This window comes from Lissotriton helveticus, chromosome 2_1 (genome assembly GCF_964261635.1).
Source record: "Lissotriton helveticus chromosome 2_1, aLisHel1.1, whole genome shotgun sequence".
Classification (NCBI taxonomy): Eukaryota; Metazoa; Chordata; class Amphibia; order Caudata; family Salamandridae; genus Lissotriton; species Lissotriton helveticus.
In genome coordinates this window covers 10,753,154-10,766,908 of record NC_136059.1, presented here as the reverse complement: position 1 = coordinate 10,766,908, position 13,755 = coordinate 10,753,154, and the positions used below count along the sequence as shown (strand labels likewise).

At 45.3% G+C, this 13,755-nt stretch overlaps 1 protein-coding gene across 1 annotated transcript in view; it reads right to left on the bottom strand.

Moving 5' to 3' along the window:
- Window positions 1-6,236, bottom strand: part of LOC144819179 (uncharacterized) — a 237,018-nt gene extending 230,782 nt beyond the window's left edge. Inside the window, exon 1 of the mRNA XM_078677151.1 lies at window positions 6,147-6,236. Coding sequence (XP_078533277.1) covers window positions 6,147-6,236 — 90 coding nt within the window. The remainder of the gene's footprint in view (window positions 1-6,146) is intronic.
- Window positions 6,237-13,755: the final 7,519 nt, after the last annotated feature.

The following is a 13,755-nucleotide window of genomic DNA, read 5'->3' as shown; positions in this document are numbered from 1 at the left end:
CTTGTACATACTTTCCATGGCACTAAGGGTCTTGTGCTTACCCTCGGCTATATTATCACTCCACCTTGTCAGGTTTCTCATTTCGGTGGGATCTTTAAACGGGTAATCTTGTTCTCTTATTAGACAATTGATCAGGAACTTTAATATCATGAGCTGAATCTCGGCTTTCCTTTGGGACATAATCTCGCCAATACTTTCTGGATCATCCCCTGTACGGATGAAACGATATATTCTGTCTAGATCTTCTTTCATATTCGGTAAGGTGACTAGATACTCGGTCACTCTTCTTACACGCAAGGAATATAAAACCATAGTATTTTCGCCTGGAACTGGATCATAACTACATTCGTTAAGGGCTTGCCTGATTTCTGCGACAGACTTATTACTCTTGGGAGTACGCTGTGATGCTTGAGCATGTAATTCGAGTGCTGATAAACGCTTGTGTGGCGGCGGGGTTTGAGGAGGACCTCCTCCTGCGGCCCCTAGACTAGAATCGTCAACTGACATTCTTCGTGCTTGCAGGGTCGGTAATTGTAACGTGGGCTGAACTTGTATGGCGGGCTGACCCGGGGGTACCGTAACAGGTACTCCGGTGCCTGGAAGAGCGGGAAGTGCCTGATTTACAGGGACAGGTGGAGCGCGAACTGGATTTGCATATTCTGGGACTGTGTCATCCAAATAGGACGAAATGAAAATATCAGCTGCGGTCGGTTTGTGACGTAGCTTGGTCGGAACTAATGGTGGCGGGAAATTACTGGATGCCTCTGGGGTCGCTTTTGGCAAACCCTCGGCAAGGAGAGGATACATACCCTTAATAAGGGCATGCCTCTGTCTGTCTGACTGTTCGGCTTTGACTTGTTCACCTATCTCGATTAATTCTCTTTCTTGGGCTCGTTCTTGGGATTCTCTACTTAACTCTGACTTTCTGACTTCCTTTTCCGTTCTTCTATGCGCTTCCTTACGCCATAACTCGATGGCATCTTTCTGTGACTGTCTGGCTTTCTTTTTCCATAATGCTTCTTCTACTCGCATGATACATTCGGCATCCCATGTACCCGATACGGGCCATCTATACTTTTCTTCTAACTGTTTGGTATACTCTACCCATAAATCTAAATACAATATGGCGCTTATGCCATGTTTCTGATACATAAAGTGACCTGGACTGTCCCTTGGCGGAACAGGAACTGCTGCTTCCAGCAGACCCTTTCTAGTTTTTAACTGACGTAACTTTGAAAAGAGCGGCATTCTAAACTTAAATCGGAACACAATACAATACACGAAAAACAATAACAATTGGGAAAACAATTCAGGCATACCACGACATTGAAAATACATTAAACAACATCATAAATAACAGTTCGAACAGAATACTACCTGAAAAATACTGAAAACAGAAACAGAACAGAATTCTCGAGAACGGAACAGACTAGAGTTACTGGATGCACTGCTGTAACAGTACGGAACATACCGGTCCCATAAAGGAACACATCAAGACCCGTATCCACCTAGGTGAACACTTCGTTTGCGGGCTTGGGTACCACCAACCCACGGACCAGAGTCAATTTAGACTGACCCTGTCTAGACACTACCCCAGCAATGGTACTCACCGGGCAGCACGGAACGGAAGGCCTCGGACGGGACTGGACTACGACGACGAACTTCGGACTTCGGACTTCAGTTACGGGTGGACCTCCGGATACCTCGGACCTTGGACTCTCGGCTTGGGCTCTGGTCGGGACTCGCCGCGTTCCTCCACCGTCTCGTTCGGATGCTGGACCGCCTCCTCCGTCTCCTCCGTGGGCCTGAGGGATACTTGAAGCAGAAATATCTGCACTTGGCCAGAAGAGTTCCGTCACGACTGCAGGGGGTCAGGGGGTCGGCGTGGCTTCACCGACGCGTGGGGAAAGGGCAAGTCCCTATTCGGGCGCCATTATGTGGTAAATAAATAAATAATACCCTATTTTTGATAGCATGAATGAATGAATAACAGATAGCTCAATAAATAAGAGTCAAGATTCGAGGTAGTAGGAGTTTTGCAGGTTTATTACAGCATAAGGACAGGATCAGGACAACCTGCATAGGATGAGCAGAACGACAGGGCCCAGCAGGACAACTGGGACCCAGGCAGGGGAAAAAGAGGCCCAGCAGCTGCTGGGGCTTGGTCTGGGATGAGCGCGCTAACATTCAATAACAATGCAGGAACATATATACATAGCGCGAACACATAGCATTACATTGCAGTAGGCGTAACAGTGGGTGGAGTAGAAGGCGTGACGTGTAACAGTCGCGAGAGATAACAGTAAAAGTGGGTGTAACTGGGAGTTTACATAGACATGTGATGCAAACGTAACAGAATATGTCATGAATGGGCGGAAACATAGGAGGGGGCTACCTAAGGAGCCGGGACCTCTAACCTAATGGTGCGCGAAAACTAGCAATGACGTGTTACTAGGAGAAGCTGGGGGTACGAACTCTGTGCTAGGAGCAGAGACTAGAGTCTGGAGGGTCGGAGCGACATGTACCTAATCCCTATCTGGTATCTAATGTTTAGGAACATGTTGATATAAACTAGAAGTCATGAGGGGAAAAGCTAACCTGATTCTAAGACTGGACCATGCATTATTCTACATGTAGTGCGTGAAGAATATTAAATGACCATTAAATACAGTATTTCTCTAACGTGGAGCCGAGAAGGCTAGACAATGACGGAAACTATTGATGCAGTTCAGTAGCTTAGGAATGCAGAAGAGGAGGACTGAACTGATAGCAGGAACTATAACATACTTTTGGCAGACTCAGAGGCAGAGCCGGGCTGCACCGGGCACTGCTAGGCAGGAAGTAAGTGAAGGGTCGAGGATACAGGTGGGGGCTGTATCGCTCCTCAGCGAGGCTTTCAGGAGACAGGAGCTGAATCTGTGGTCCGGGCCCTTCTGAGGCCTAGAAACGGGGACTTTATAATTGAATAACGTGCACACTGAGAAACGTGGCAACATTACTTACATAGGCCTGATATTCGTAGTATCGACGAGGACTGGAAAATAGCATACCAGAGGTGGACACAACTGTAATTGCGTCTTTAATCAGAAATGGGGAATAACATATGCATATTGGTCATGCATACATAACATATGATGGATGAGGCGTAGGGACACAGAACATGGCAAAATTTACTTTTCCACAACATTCTTGTGATTGTGCCAATATACCAGTTAGCTAAAGTATCAGTCTAGCCTGTGTTGTGACAGGAAGGTAGAGGAAAAGATAGTAACATTTTTCCTAGCAAATGTTGCAAATATATAGGATGTAATTATTCATTTATGTTTCTTTTGTTAAGACTGGTATGCTCTAGAATTTTCAATGAGTCAGGATAGTGAGACCTCATGCCATTGTGACAGACCAATCACGTACAAGTTTTCCTGAAGATGAAACATTTTTGTGTAGTCTGCCAAGAATTAGAGTATAAATAATGACCTCTCCGGAGGAGTGGTTGGAAATCACACACTTACAAGAACGAGTTAAGCACGCTCAGAAGGTATGTTTTATGCTGTAATAACGTAAGGACTGCCTTACACTTGGAACGGGAGGTGCGAAGAGTTTTACCGGTAAAGGTGAGATTCGCTGTGAGCGCAGCCTCCCTGTGTGTGTGCGCGTAGGCAGTGAACACGGTATTAATGCGGCTGTCCTTACCCACAGAGTATTCGAATGTAGAAAAAGACGATATAGAAGAACTGGGTTAGAAGTTTTGAAGGATCAGACAGGTATGATGATAAAATGGAAAGTTAGTTTATGATGAAATTACGAAGAGGGAGGCATTGTTTAATATACGATTGGTTCCCCCTTACAGAGTTTACCACGAGGGAAATCACACACATAGAAGAACGAGATAAGCACGATCAGAAGGTATGTTTTATGATGTAATAACGTAAGGACTGCCTTACATTCGGAACGGGAGGTGCGTTATGGCTAACCGTGATAATTGGTTGGTCTCTTGTAGATAAACCGCAGTTTGGTCGCCACTTGAAAATTGGAGTCACAAAAGCTCTTTTCGTAAAAACCCCCAATAAGGTATGCGTTATGGGCTAACAAATAAGGTAGAGATTTTCTTAGATAGGTGGGGGCACTAGTAGTGATGAGTATTTATTTTTTGTTTTATAGATTGCTTCAATATGCTCGTAATAAGAAGCCCTGATGAAAGCCTGCAAAGGAATTAAAAAGTGGCTAGAAACGCGTCGGCATATTCTTTAATGACATCAATTATTGAATTGTCAAATCAGGCCTTTTGCATTGAATGAGTTGGCAAATATCTGTTATCTGCTTCTTTATTGAGTGATATATAGCAGCATTTTTCTTTGAATTGAAAAGAATTTGATTACACACGCAAGTGTTATTCGTGGAGTTTTTAACATATTGTGCAATTTTGATCGTATGTTTGTCATTTAACAACAATTGAGTTTTGTCCAATGTCATGTTTATTTGTTGATTTAATTAATGTTGATTGTGGTATAACTTTTATGATCTTCTGGAAAAAAGAGAGTTTCCCTTATGAAGTCATCCAAAAAAATTAAAGGATAAAAAAGAGGGTAAATAAACAACCCTAACCACAAAAGGCATATAGTGTGGTTTTTTGTAAATCAAGAAGTTGGATCCCAGGTATTTCCCCCCGTTTTGCATATTGATTATTGGCCCTACCTGGCTCCTTTCATTAGGGCCTGACCCCTTTCTGGATTAACTACGCTTACCATGACATGAATATTGCCTTGGAAATCATTGGCCATCAGGATGCAGCAACATCCTCAGCCAAGCTTCCATGCCGATAGCTGGGGGGATGGGTGAGACCCAGGTAGGGTAGGAGGAGGGCACATCTGAGTCTGAAGGCCATTGCACTTTAGCCTCATTGATCACCGACATGACCTGGGTCCATCCGGTCCGGATAGATTATTCACCATTTTGCCTGCCTTTCCCCACAAAACAAGGATTCTGTATCCTGAGCAGAGGAAGGTCCTGGGATGTGAAAGGATGGTAAGCAATCCTGTAATGCTAAGTCATGCACACAAATATACATGGACTTTGAGAGAAAGAATCTTGGGGTATATTATCAAGGGGTTTTATCTCCGCTTTTTTGGCTTTAAAAGCCAAGAAAGCGGAGATAAAATTATCTCCCTATTACCAAGCTGTCGCTAACACCAGTTAGCGACAGCTAATAGGAGATAGCGACCATCATGGGCCCCACTTTGCATGTCAGTGATATTTATCACTGATGACATGCAAAGTGGGCGTGCCAAGTTGTTAGCGACTGGAAACAGTCGCTAACATCGCTATCTCCTATTACCAACTTTTGGAGATATTTGCGCTAAGCGCGAATATCTCCAAAAGCTAACACCTGCCCTGAGCAGTTCTTAGCCATGTTATCCAATGGGAGGTGGATAACATGGCTAAGAGCATTTGCTCGATAATGCATGAATATCGCTGACTTTTCAGCGATATTCATGCATTGCGGGCGTTTTTTATCGCATTTGCGATAAACCTTGCTAATAGCAAGGTTTATCTGCGATAAAAATCGCCGATGTGCGGCGATAATTTTTGTCTCTAAACAAGTTAGAGACAAAAATTATCGCTAGTTGTTGGTAATATGCCCCCTTGTTTTGTAAATTGAAGAGACCAACTTCTATTTAAGACAAGACCTAGCGTCAGAGGAACAAAGCATTTTTGTGGTAAAAAAGTCTCTGATTCTGAATTTGCGACTAGAAAGTATATTCTCTCATTAAAAATTCAAGAGTAAATTAACACCTGACAATTGTGTTCAATGTCCACAAACTTCACAGAGTAATAGAATTTGGATCTCCACAGAACTCCACGGCTAAAGAAATTTTGCACAGCCCTTCTAATCCTTCAGAAAAGGAGGAGGAGTTGAAGTCTGCCTGAAAAGAACATTGTATGATGGAGCAGAGAGTGAAATCACAAGTCCTCTCATACAATTGAATGAGATTTCTGCCAAGGCCACACATGTGAGCCTTTAGGATATGTTATGTTATGCGTATTTTTTGAAAACACTATCACCTGCCAGGGATATAGGTTCTCACCCATCAAAGAACAGGAGACTGTGACTACAGGAAAACGTGTTAGTACATTAAGGCCAAACTCACCTGAATAACCCACTGACTGCCGAGATAGCCAAAACCGAAGCTGAAGGTGTATGGAGTCTCATTGACCATAGTCATGCAGTAGTTCCCCATGGTGGAAGAGCGTCTTCACGCCTGCCGTGCTCCAAGGATCCTGTGAGTCCTAAAGATGTGAGGTGCCTGCGGGAACAAGACAACAAACAGGATGATTGAGTTGGAGGGCGAGGCAATAGATTGGAGAAGAAAATAAAATGACAGACAAAACCATGAGGGGATAACAGGATAGCAGTTGACATGGTACAACCAACAAGCTTAAAAGTGAAATTAATCTTTAATTATTTATATATAAACATATTCTTAAGTATCAAAGCAGCATTTACAACCAGCAGGACAATAGCAACCTGAGCATGACTGACAGTGGACAACAAGCGATGCTTTGCAAACAGAGTGATTGGTTGGGGAGGAGGAGAGGGTCACAGAGATTGGAAGCTGAAGAGTCACTGCTAGGGGTTTCATGGCCGTTGTAAACAATCAACATTTCAAGCACATTAAATCAGCATGATGGAGGATTTCCCAGAGAGTCAGCAATGGCATGGCCACAGCAGAGTCTGTCATATGTATCCTCACTAGGTTACAGTAGATGTGACAGAAGTAATTGAAAGTGGAGTAATGCTTGTGAAATACTCATTGAGACGTGTGTGGCAGGACCACGTTTGCTCATCAGTGAGCGTCTTCCTGACATTACTTACCGGCAATCTTCATTACTCCAAGTCCAGGTCTTCCTCTCCACAGTATAGTTTCCCATCTGTTGGAGAGTAGGATCTGCTTATAATGGTTACCCACACTTTTTGCTGATGTTTCACTGTTTTTCGACTTTAGTTTGGCTGGGGCCCTGCTATCCAGGAGCCCAGCCTAGCTGCTTCCTCTCTAAAAAGATTCCAAGAACTTTAGGTACACTTCAGTTTGGTTACTGGGGTACGCTTATTAGTCTCTAGTATATGGTACCTTGGGTACCAAGGGCATAGGTACCCCAGAGGCCTACAAGGGGCTGCAGCATGTATTATGCCGCCCCTGTGAAGCCTTCTAAAATGACACCACAGGACTGCTACTGCAGCCTGGGTAAGGTGGTGCATGCACCCCTTACTTAGATATAAGTTACCTATATCTACCTTAAATCACTGACACATATAAACCTATCAGTCACTCCTATGGCAGGCCTTATCAATCCTGAAGGCAGGGTGCTGAGTTTTGTGTGAGAGGGTGCCCATGTATGAGCAGGGCCCTTCTGAAGCATTCGGAACCTATTCTCTGGGGCTGTTATGTGATGCAGCCAGACCATATACTCTTAAGTGCATTATAACCACATGGTAAATGCTAACTTTGGAATGGCTGCTCGGAAACATGTTGTGTTTGGTGTCAAACACTTTGGAATCATACCCCCGCCAGTCCTGGCGGCGGTGGTCGAATTCAACCCTTCTAGAGGGAGAGACATGTACACACCGGTGTACCCGGTACCAGTTTAAAAGAGCCCTGGCATCACAAAATGGATGGTGCAGCCACAGACAGGAGTCTGGCCTCCTGTTGCTGACCGAAACTCCTTCAGGGGTGGCCTGGAAAATAGGTTTCCTGTCACAGGGAGGTGTCACCACCTCCCAGACAGGCTTTAGTGTATTGGGGCTGGGTGGGTACACTCCAAGATTGCTTTTAAGTCTGCACTGGGGGCACATTTGGTGTCCCTGTGCATAGCCCAGTTCATACCGGTTGCAGGGGCTACCAGCCCCTGCTCTGGTACAAAACTGGACAAAGGAAATAGGTGTAGCCACCCCTCTTTCCAAAACCTTCCATAGGTGGGTCCCCAGAGTTAGTCCAACTCCTTCCTTGGGTATTAGAAAGGAACCTCTGACTACAGGACTTTAGATTCCTCCTGGACTAAACTCTGCTACAGGTATTCTGGAACTTTGATGATCTACACAACTAGATAACTGAAGAATCTCCCTTGGAGTAAAGGAGTTACTCCCCTGCTTGGCAGGCACCAAAGACTCATCTGACCAGTCTGCATCTCTGAAGCTCCCACCGGACTCCGAAAGAATTGCAGCCCAGGAGCTGGATTTCCAGACTTCTTAGAGGCCGATCTGAGTCCTCAGCAAAGTTGAGACCCCCAGCCCTCGTGAGTACCGTGGAACCGGAACCCCTGGACACTGTGTACATTTACAAGGGTATCAGCTTCTCAATGTCCCTTGAGGCTGTGCAGTGGGTTACTTATAGCCCAGAACAAGAGCACCTTTTCCACCAAAGATTGCTGGCCTCTATGAGTGTTCCGTGAGCCGGCCCTTTGTGTTTTTGCTTGAAGTACATTTGCAAAACTGGTCCATTGACTGGTGGGTCCCTGACAAGGCAACTTTGACTTTTCTTGGATTTCTCTGGTTGTTCGAGATGTGCCCTGACTCTCCACCACTTGGTGAGTCTCTCTGATCTTGCTGGTCTGCACCGAAGCATTTCTCCTCTTTCTGCGTGGGTTGCTGTTGCCAAGGCTTGTTGAGTCCAATCCGGTCACCGATGCTGCAGGACTCAACATCCTTTGTGGAACAGCTCAAATCCATCTCCTGTTTGTCGTTAACACCTCCTGGTCCTCTTGGCTGCAGAGTCAAACTTCACCTTTTCAAACTGAAATCACCTGACTTTGGTGGGCATTCGTCTACTGTGCCCCTGGTCACTGGCAAGTGACCCAGACTCTGTCCCCTCTGCTTTCAGGTTCTTCTCATCTTCAATCCAGGCTTGCATCACACCAGACACTTTCTACTTTGACGGCAGCAGAACTTTGCAGCAGGTTGCCATTGAAATCAACAACGATTCCCGACACCAAAAGACACCTATGCACCCGGCTTCCCTGGGTGAGGTAACTCGAGTACTCCAGTGCTCCCATGGGGGTTGGCCCGAGAACGCCTTAAGTCTAAAGGGATTTGCTCAAAGTCCTCTCTTCAGTGTCCTTAATTTTTAAATTTCCAACCGCGACTTTCCCCATAGAAGCTAACGGAGTCTCGCAGCTGTGTTCTTACACTGCACGTGTCCTCCGTGGGTCCCCTGTGTCACAACCTTGGGTGGTTCCTTGTGTCCCCAGTGATTCTACAGGCTCTAGGCCTTGTGTCTGGTCAAGTCGTGGTTCCTATACCACTTTCTTAATATATGGTTTGGTACGCCCCTAGAGCTCAGCGTATATTGTGCTAATTTACTGTGATATAATAAGTGTAACGTATGTGCTTTGACCTCAACCCTCATAAAGAGACTAGTAGGGTGTGTTTAGAATAAATACATATATTTTATATATATACCTGGTGTGGTTCTCCTTTCATTTGGCCATTCACGAGAATATAGACTGGTAAAACATGCTGCTTTACATTCCTTCAAGACTTAGCCTGAAGGATGCTCTCCATAGCTACGACTAGGATAACTTTCAAATAAGGTTGTCTTTAACCTACCATCCCTAAGGGTTTGTTTGGACTGGTGCAAGGTGCCCACTAGAACCAGTGGACAGCATATGCCAGGCCAACTTCTCACACCATCCCTCCCTGCCCTGTTGTGACTGGCTTCATTTTTTTGGTTGGTGGCTTTTGGAAACAGGGGTGGCTTCGGCTGGGCTTCCTTTTAAGTCACGTACAAGGAAGGAAGGTCAGCCATATTGGAGGGACGGGAGGCTAGTGTGCTTACTTTTAATTTGGGAGTTTTGGTAGGGAGACTAAATCTCATTGAGTAATTACAGTGGTGAGGAAGACCAGGACTCGGATTAATGAAGACTACCAGTAAGTAACCGGGGCATTCATCTCCTGGCTCCTGTCAATCACAGTCTCTCCTGTCGGAGGCAGGTGATAACATCAAGCCATCAGATGGCGCTCGTCTGGAGAGTACAAGCATGAGTAGTTTACATTCACTGGACGTCTTTGGAAATGTGTTGTACAATGCAGCCATGGAGGAGGGAAGTCGAAAATATAAACCAGTGTCTAAGAGTGAGCAACACCCAGTCCTATGGATCCTTCATCTTGTCAAGAGAGAAATAATGCCTACATAAAAATGTGTAATAGAGAAAATTGTCCAAACATTGTAACCCAGATGACAGTAGGGCTTCTCCTTTCATCCCACGGGAGAGTGGGTTGTTAGGACTGGCTGCCAGGTGTCGCACCGTCAGGTGTAAATCTCTAAGCTCCTCCTTTTGACCATTTTGTATCAGGTAAGATCGACGGAGTCCACCGTGTAATTTGGCCCTGGACATCTAACCATCCTGCTAGCTGGGACTGCTTGTCACACCCTTCTGGAGAGTAGGTGCCTCTCAACTATGAACTAGAAGATCTGGAGGTGAATGGTAAGTTGCGAGCTTTGTGTAGGTGGTATTTGTGTAGCGAAAGGTTACACAAAATGCAGCAGAAGCTGCACAGAGTACAATGCAAGTATTCTGTAGATGACTGATAAGAGGCATATCTGGGTTCTGGAGCAGAAGAGTACTGTACAGCCCTCCCAGCCCTAAAAAAAAACAGCCCTCCTCCAAGAGTACTGTCGCTACATCGTGATGCAGTGTTTTAGTCCAGTCATGGATACAGTGATGCTAATCCAGACATTGTGCACATAGCTGGAAGAGGCCTCAGGGCATATTTACAAGGAGGTAAAAATCACCAAAACGTCACTTTATGTGATGTTCTGGTGACGTTAAACCCTTCACCTTATTTACAAGGCGGTGTTAAGCCACGGTAAGTGGCCTTACGGCGACTTATAAATGAGGACCCTTTTCATGCAGCTCTTAGCGTGAAAGGGGTATGCAATGGGTATTGCAGTTGGTGTTCCATCGTAATACGTATAGCTGGCGCTAGGCAACTTCTTTAGTGCCAGCGCTAGGGGAAATGCAGAGGTGCACCACATTCTGGTAAAAACAATGAATCCCTGCGTTTTGAAACTGATGGAGCGTGGTGTTGCTAATTTTGGGGTAACACCACACTCCGCTAACTTTAAGTGAATATGGCGCCTCTTTCCTTGTGTTTTCTTTAAATGTCTTTTACTGAAAGCATCTGGAGCTGATGGACTTCCACTCGGACTGGCAGGGTGCTGGTTCTGATAGCTTTGTAAATAATGCAGCTGATTTTGAAGCTGATGCCGCCAGCAAGAGGCACTCAGGATTTTCCATCTAAGGTTGTGGTTATCTGACCATACTTTTTCATGCTCTAGGTGACTAGACCAGATTAGCAGCAGCATAAAGAACGTCCATAGCCGGAGTCACAGAGTTGGCTGCTTCCCCATTCAGATGCAGCAAACAGGGCTTTGAACAAAGCTGGTACCAGGATGTCTTTCTTTTTTCTGCAATGTCTTCTTTGCTATTAAGGCTGATATCCATGGTAAATCCAAATCACTTTGGGCCAAATAAAATGGTGTTTGAATCTGTCAGGCTCATGCGTTGAGCCAGGTTTGTACTATTTTGTGCTTGTGTTTGGCAAATAAGAGGAATTCTGTCTTGTTGTGATTGAGCGTCAGGGTGGTGCTGGACATCAAGGTCTGAATGATGGGCAGCTTGGATTTGAGGAACACGATAAATGGAGTGCAGAAAACATTCAAGTAGACTTGGACACCATCGACATATTAGTCAATTCTGACGCTGTTAGCGGTGTGAATGGGATGGTCCTGGATGGAAACCAAAGACATGCCTATGGAGTAAAGTAATATATTTATAAACCTGCAAGAGCCATACAACTGCAGGATATGGGAGTGTCACTCTTTCCCAAAGAACTAATTGGGTGCCTGGCCAAGCGAGCAGCTTTACTCAATTGTGGGCTTCGAGAGCATCTAATGAGCCACAAGGATATCATATCTGTCCCATAGTTATCTCAGATACTGAGCAGAGCTTGTCAGCGAGATGGAAACTCTAGATCCAATGACTTAGGAATTCACGCAGTGAGTCCCGCGCAATGGTGAGGAAGAGTGGGGAGAGTGGGCACCCCTGCCTAGTTTCCAAATATTTTATGACAAGGTCCAAGAACATTTAATCGATTCTAACCGAGGTGACCGTTTGATAATGCAAGAGAACAAGAGCTGAGGCACATGGGGCCTCATTTATGAGAAGTGACGTATCGCTGTGTGAAAACAGCGATGTGTCACTTGTCAGTGCACCCTCCTTGCGACATGATTGATGCGTCATATTTAATGTATGACGCATCATGTCGCAAGGAGTTACAGTTACGTCAGTATTTCTAACGTATCTGTATGGTGCAAAAGTGACGTATTGCTGGAGTGTGTCACAAAAGTGATGAAACTCCAGCAATGTGTCTTTTCACATGGAGCAAGCCCCATGTGAAAGGGCCTGCGTCAGTCTTACGCCTGCTGTAAGCAGGCGTAAGATATTGACACATTTGCACTCTAAAAGTGGCACTGGGAAATCTGGAAGATTTCACTGCGTTACTTCTACAAGGCTCACTTACGTGGGAACGCCCACCCTGCACGCATATACCTGACACTGGAATAATGTGGCGCAGGGGTTTACAAAGTGACGCATCTACCTAGATGGGTCACTTTGTAAATATGACGCAACATGGCGCATTTTTTACCCTGCTGGTGCGTCACAAAAAGTGACACACCGGCATCGTAAAAGTGACGCACAGGGTCACAAATAAGCCCGATAGTGTTCTACACCCAGTCACAAAGCATCTCCAAGGAGCACCTCAAAGGCCTTTTCCGCATCAAAAAACACCACACCTCGCTCAATCTGGGCTCTAATAGAAGCACCAGAGTGAAGGGTGTACGGCTATTATGGGATGTGACCATACCAGGAAGCAAGTGAGCCTGATAAGGGAGACAGAACCCCTGCATCACTGGGTTCAACCTTTAGTTACAATTACACCTGTCATAATCTTGGTATCAAACATTACAAGGAAAGAGGTTTGTGGCTGCCTCAATGAGCACTATTGTTGCCAGATTTATTTTTTTTAAAGTCATAATTACAGCCTCCTGAGTGTTGGGGTAGGGTTCCATGTTCATGTGCCTCTTTGTACATGCCAAACATGTCAAATATAGTATGTCTGCTGCACTCCTTGTACAATTAAGCCATGTCATCTTGAGTTTTCTTGTGAGTTTGAATGTGGGAGATCCAGGGCCACCACATCCTTCTGTGGAGTTGAGCCATGCCAGAGTTCTCCTGGTCTCTTGTCTGCTTTCCAAGGAATTTGATCCCAATGTTTCCCTGTTCACAGAACATCGCTCACTCCTGTATGGTCGAACATCCCCTGGTGCGGTCTCCACGCGACAGCCTGCTTCTCCTGTTGATGTTCTTGCAGGCCTGGTCTATCTTTGGCAAGGAGAGCCATGTCCTCTGCCTCGGCTCCTCATGAGATGGATTGCTGTTCTTCACAGAAAGCAATACGCTGCTGGTGCATGTCATGAGTTACTAGAGATTACTAACATGCATAGCCTGTGATCCCTGTTCCCTTGCGCATTGACATGAAATAGCCGTGTAATAATGAGTCCATACTGTGCAAGATCTTCTTCTTTCTTCATGATTTTTACCTGTTTTCATGCACAGTGCAATCTGAGCTTAACCCTTTGCCATAGGTTTGTGGATTTCCTTGCAGGCAACCGAGAAACTAGTCAAATTGCATCAATTGGG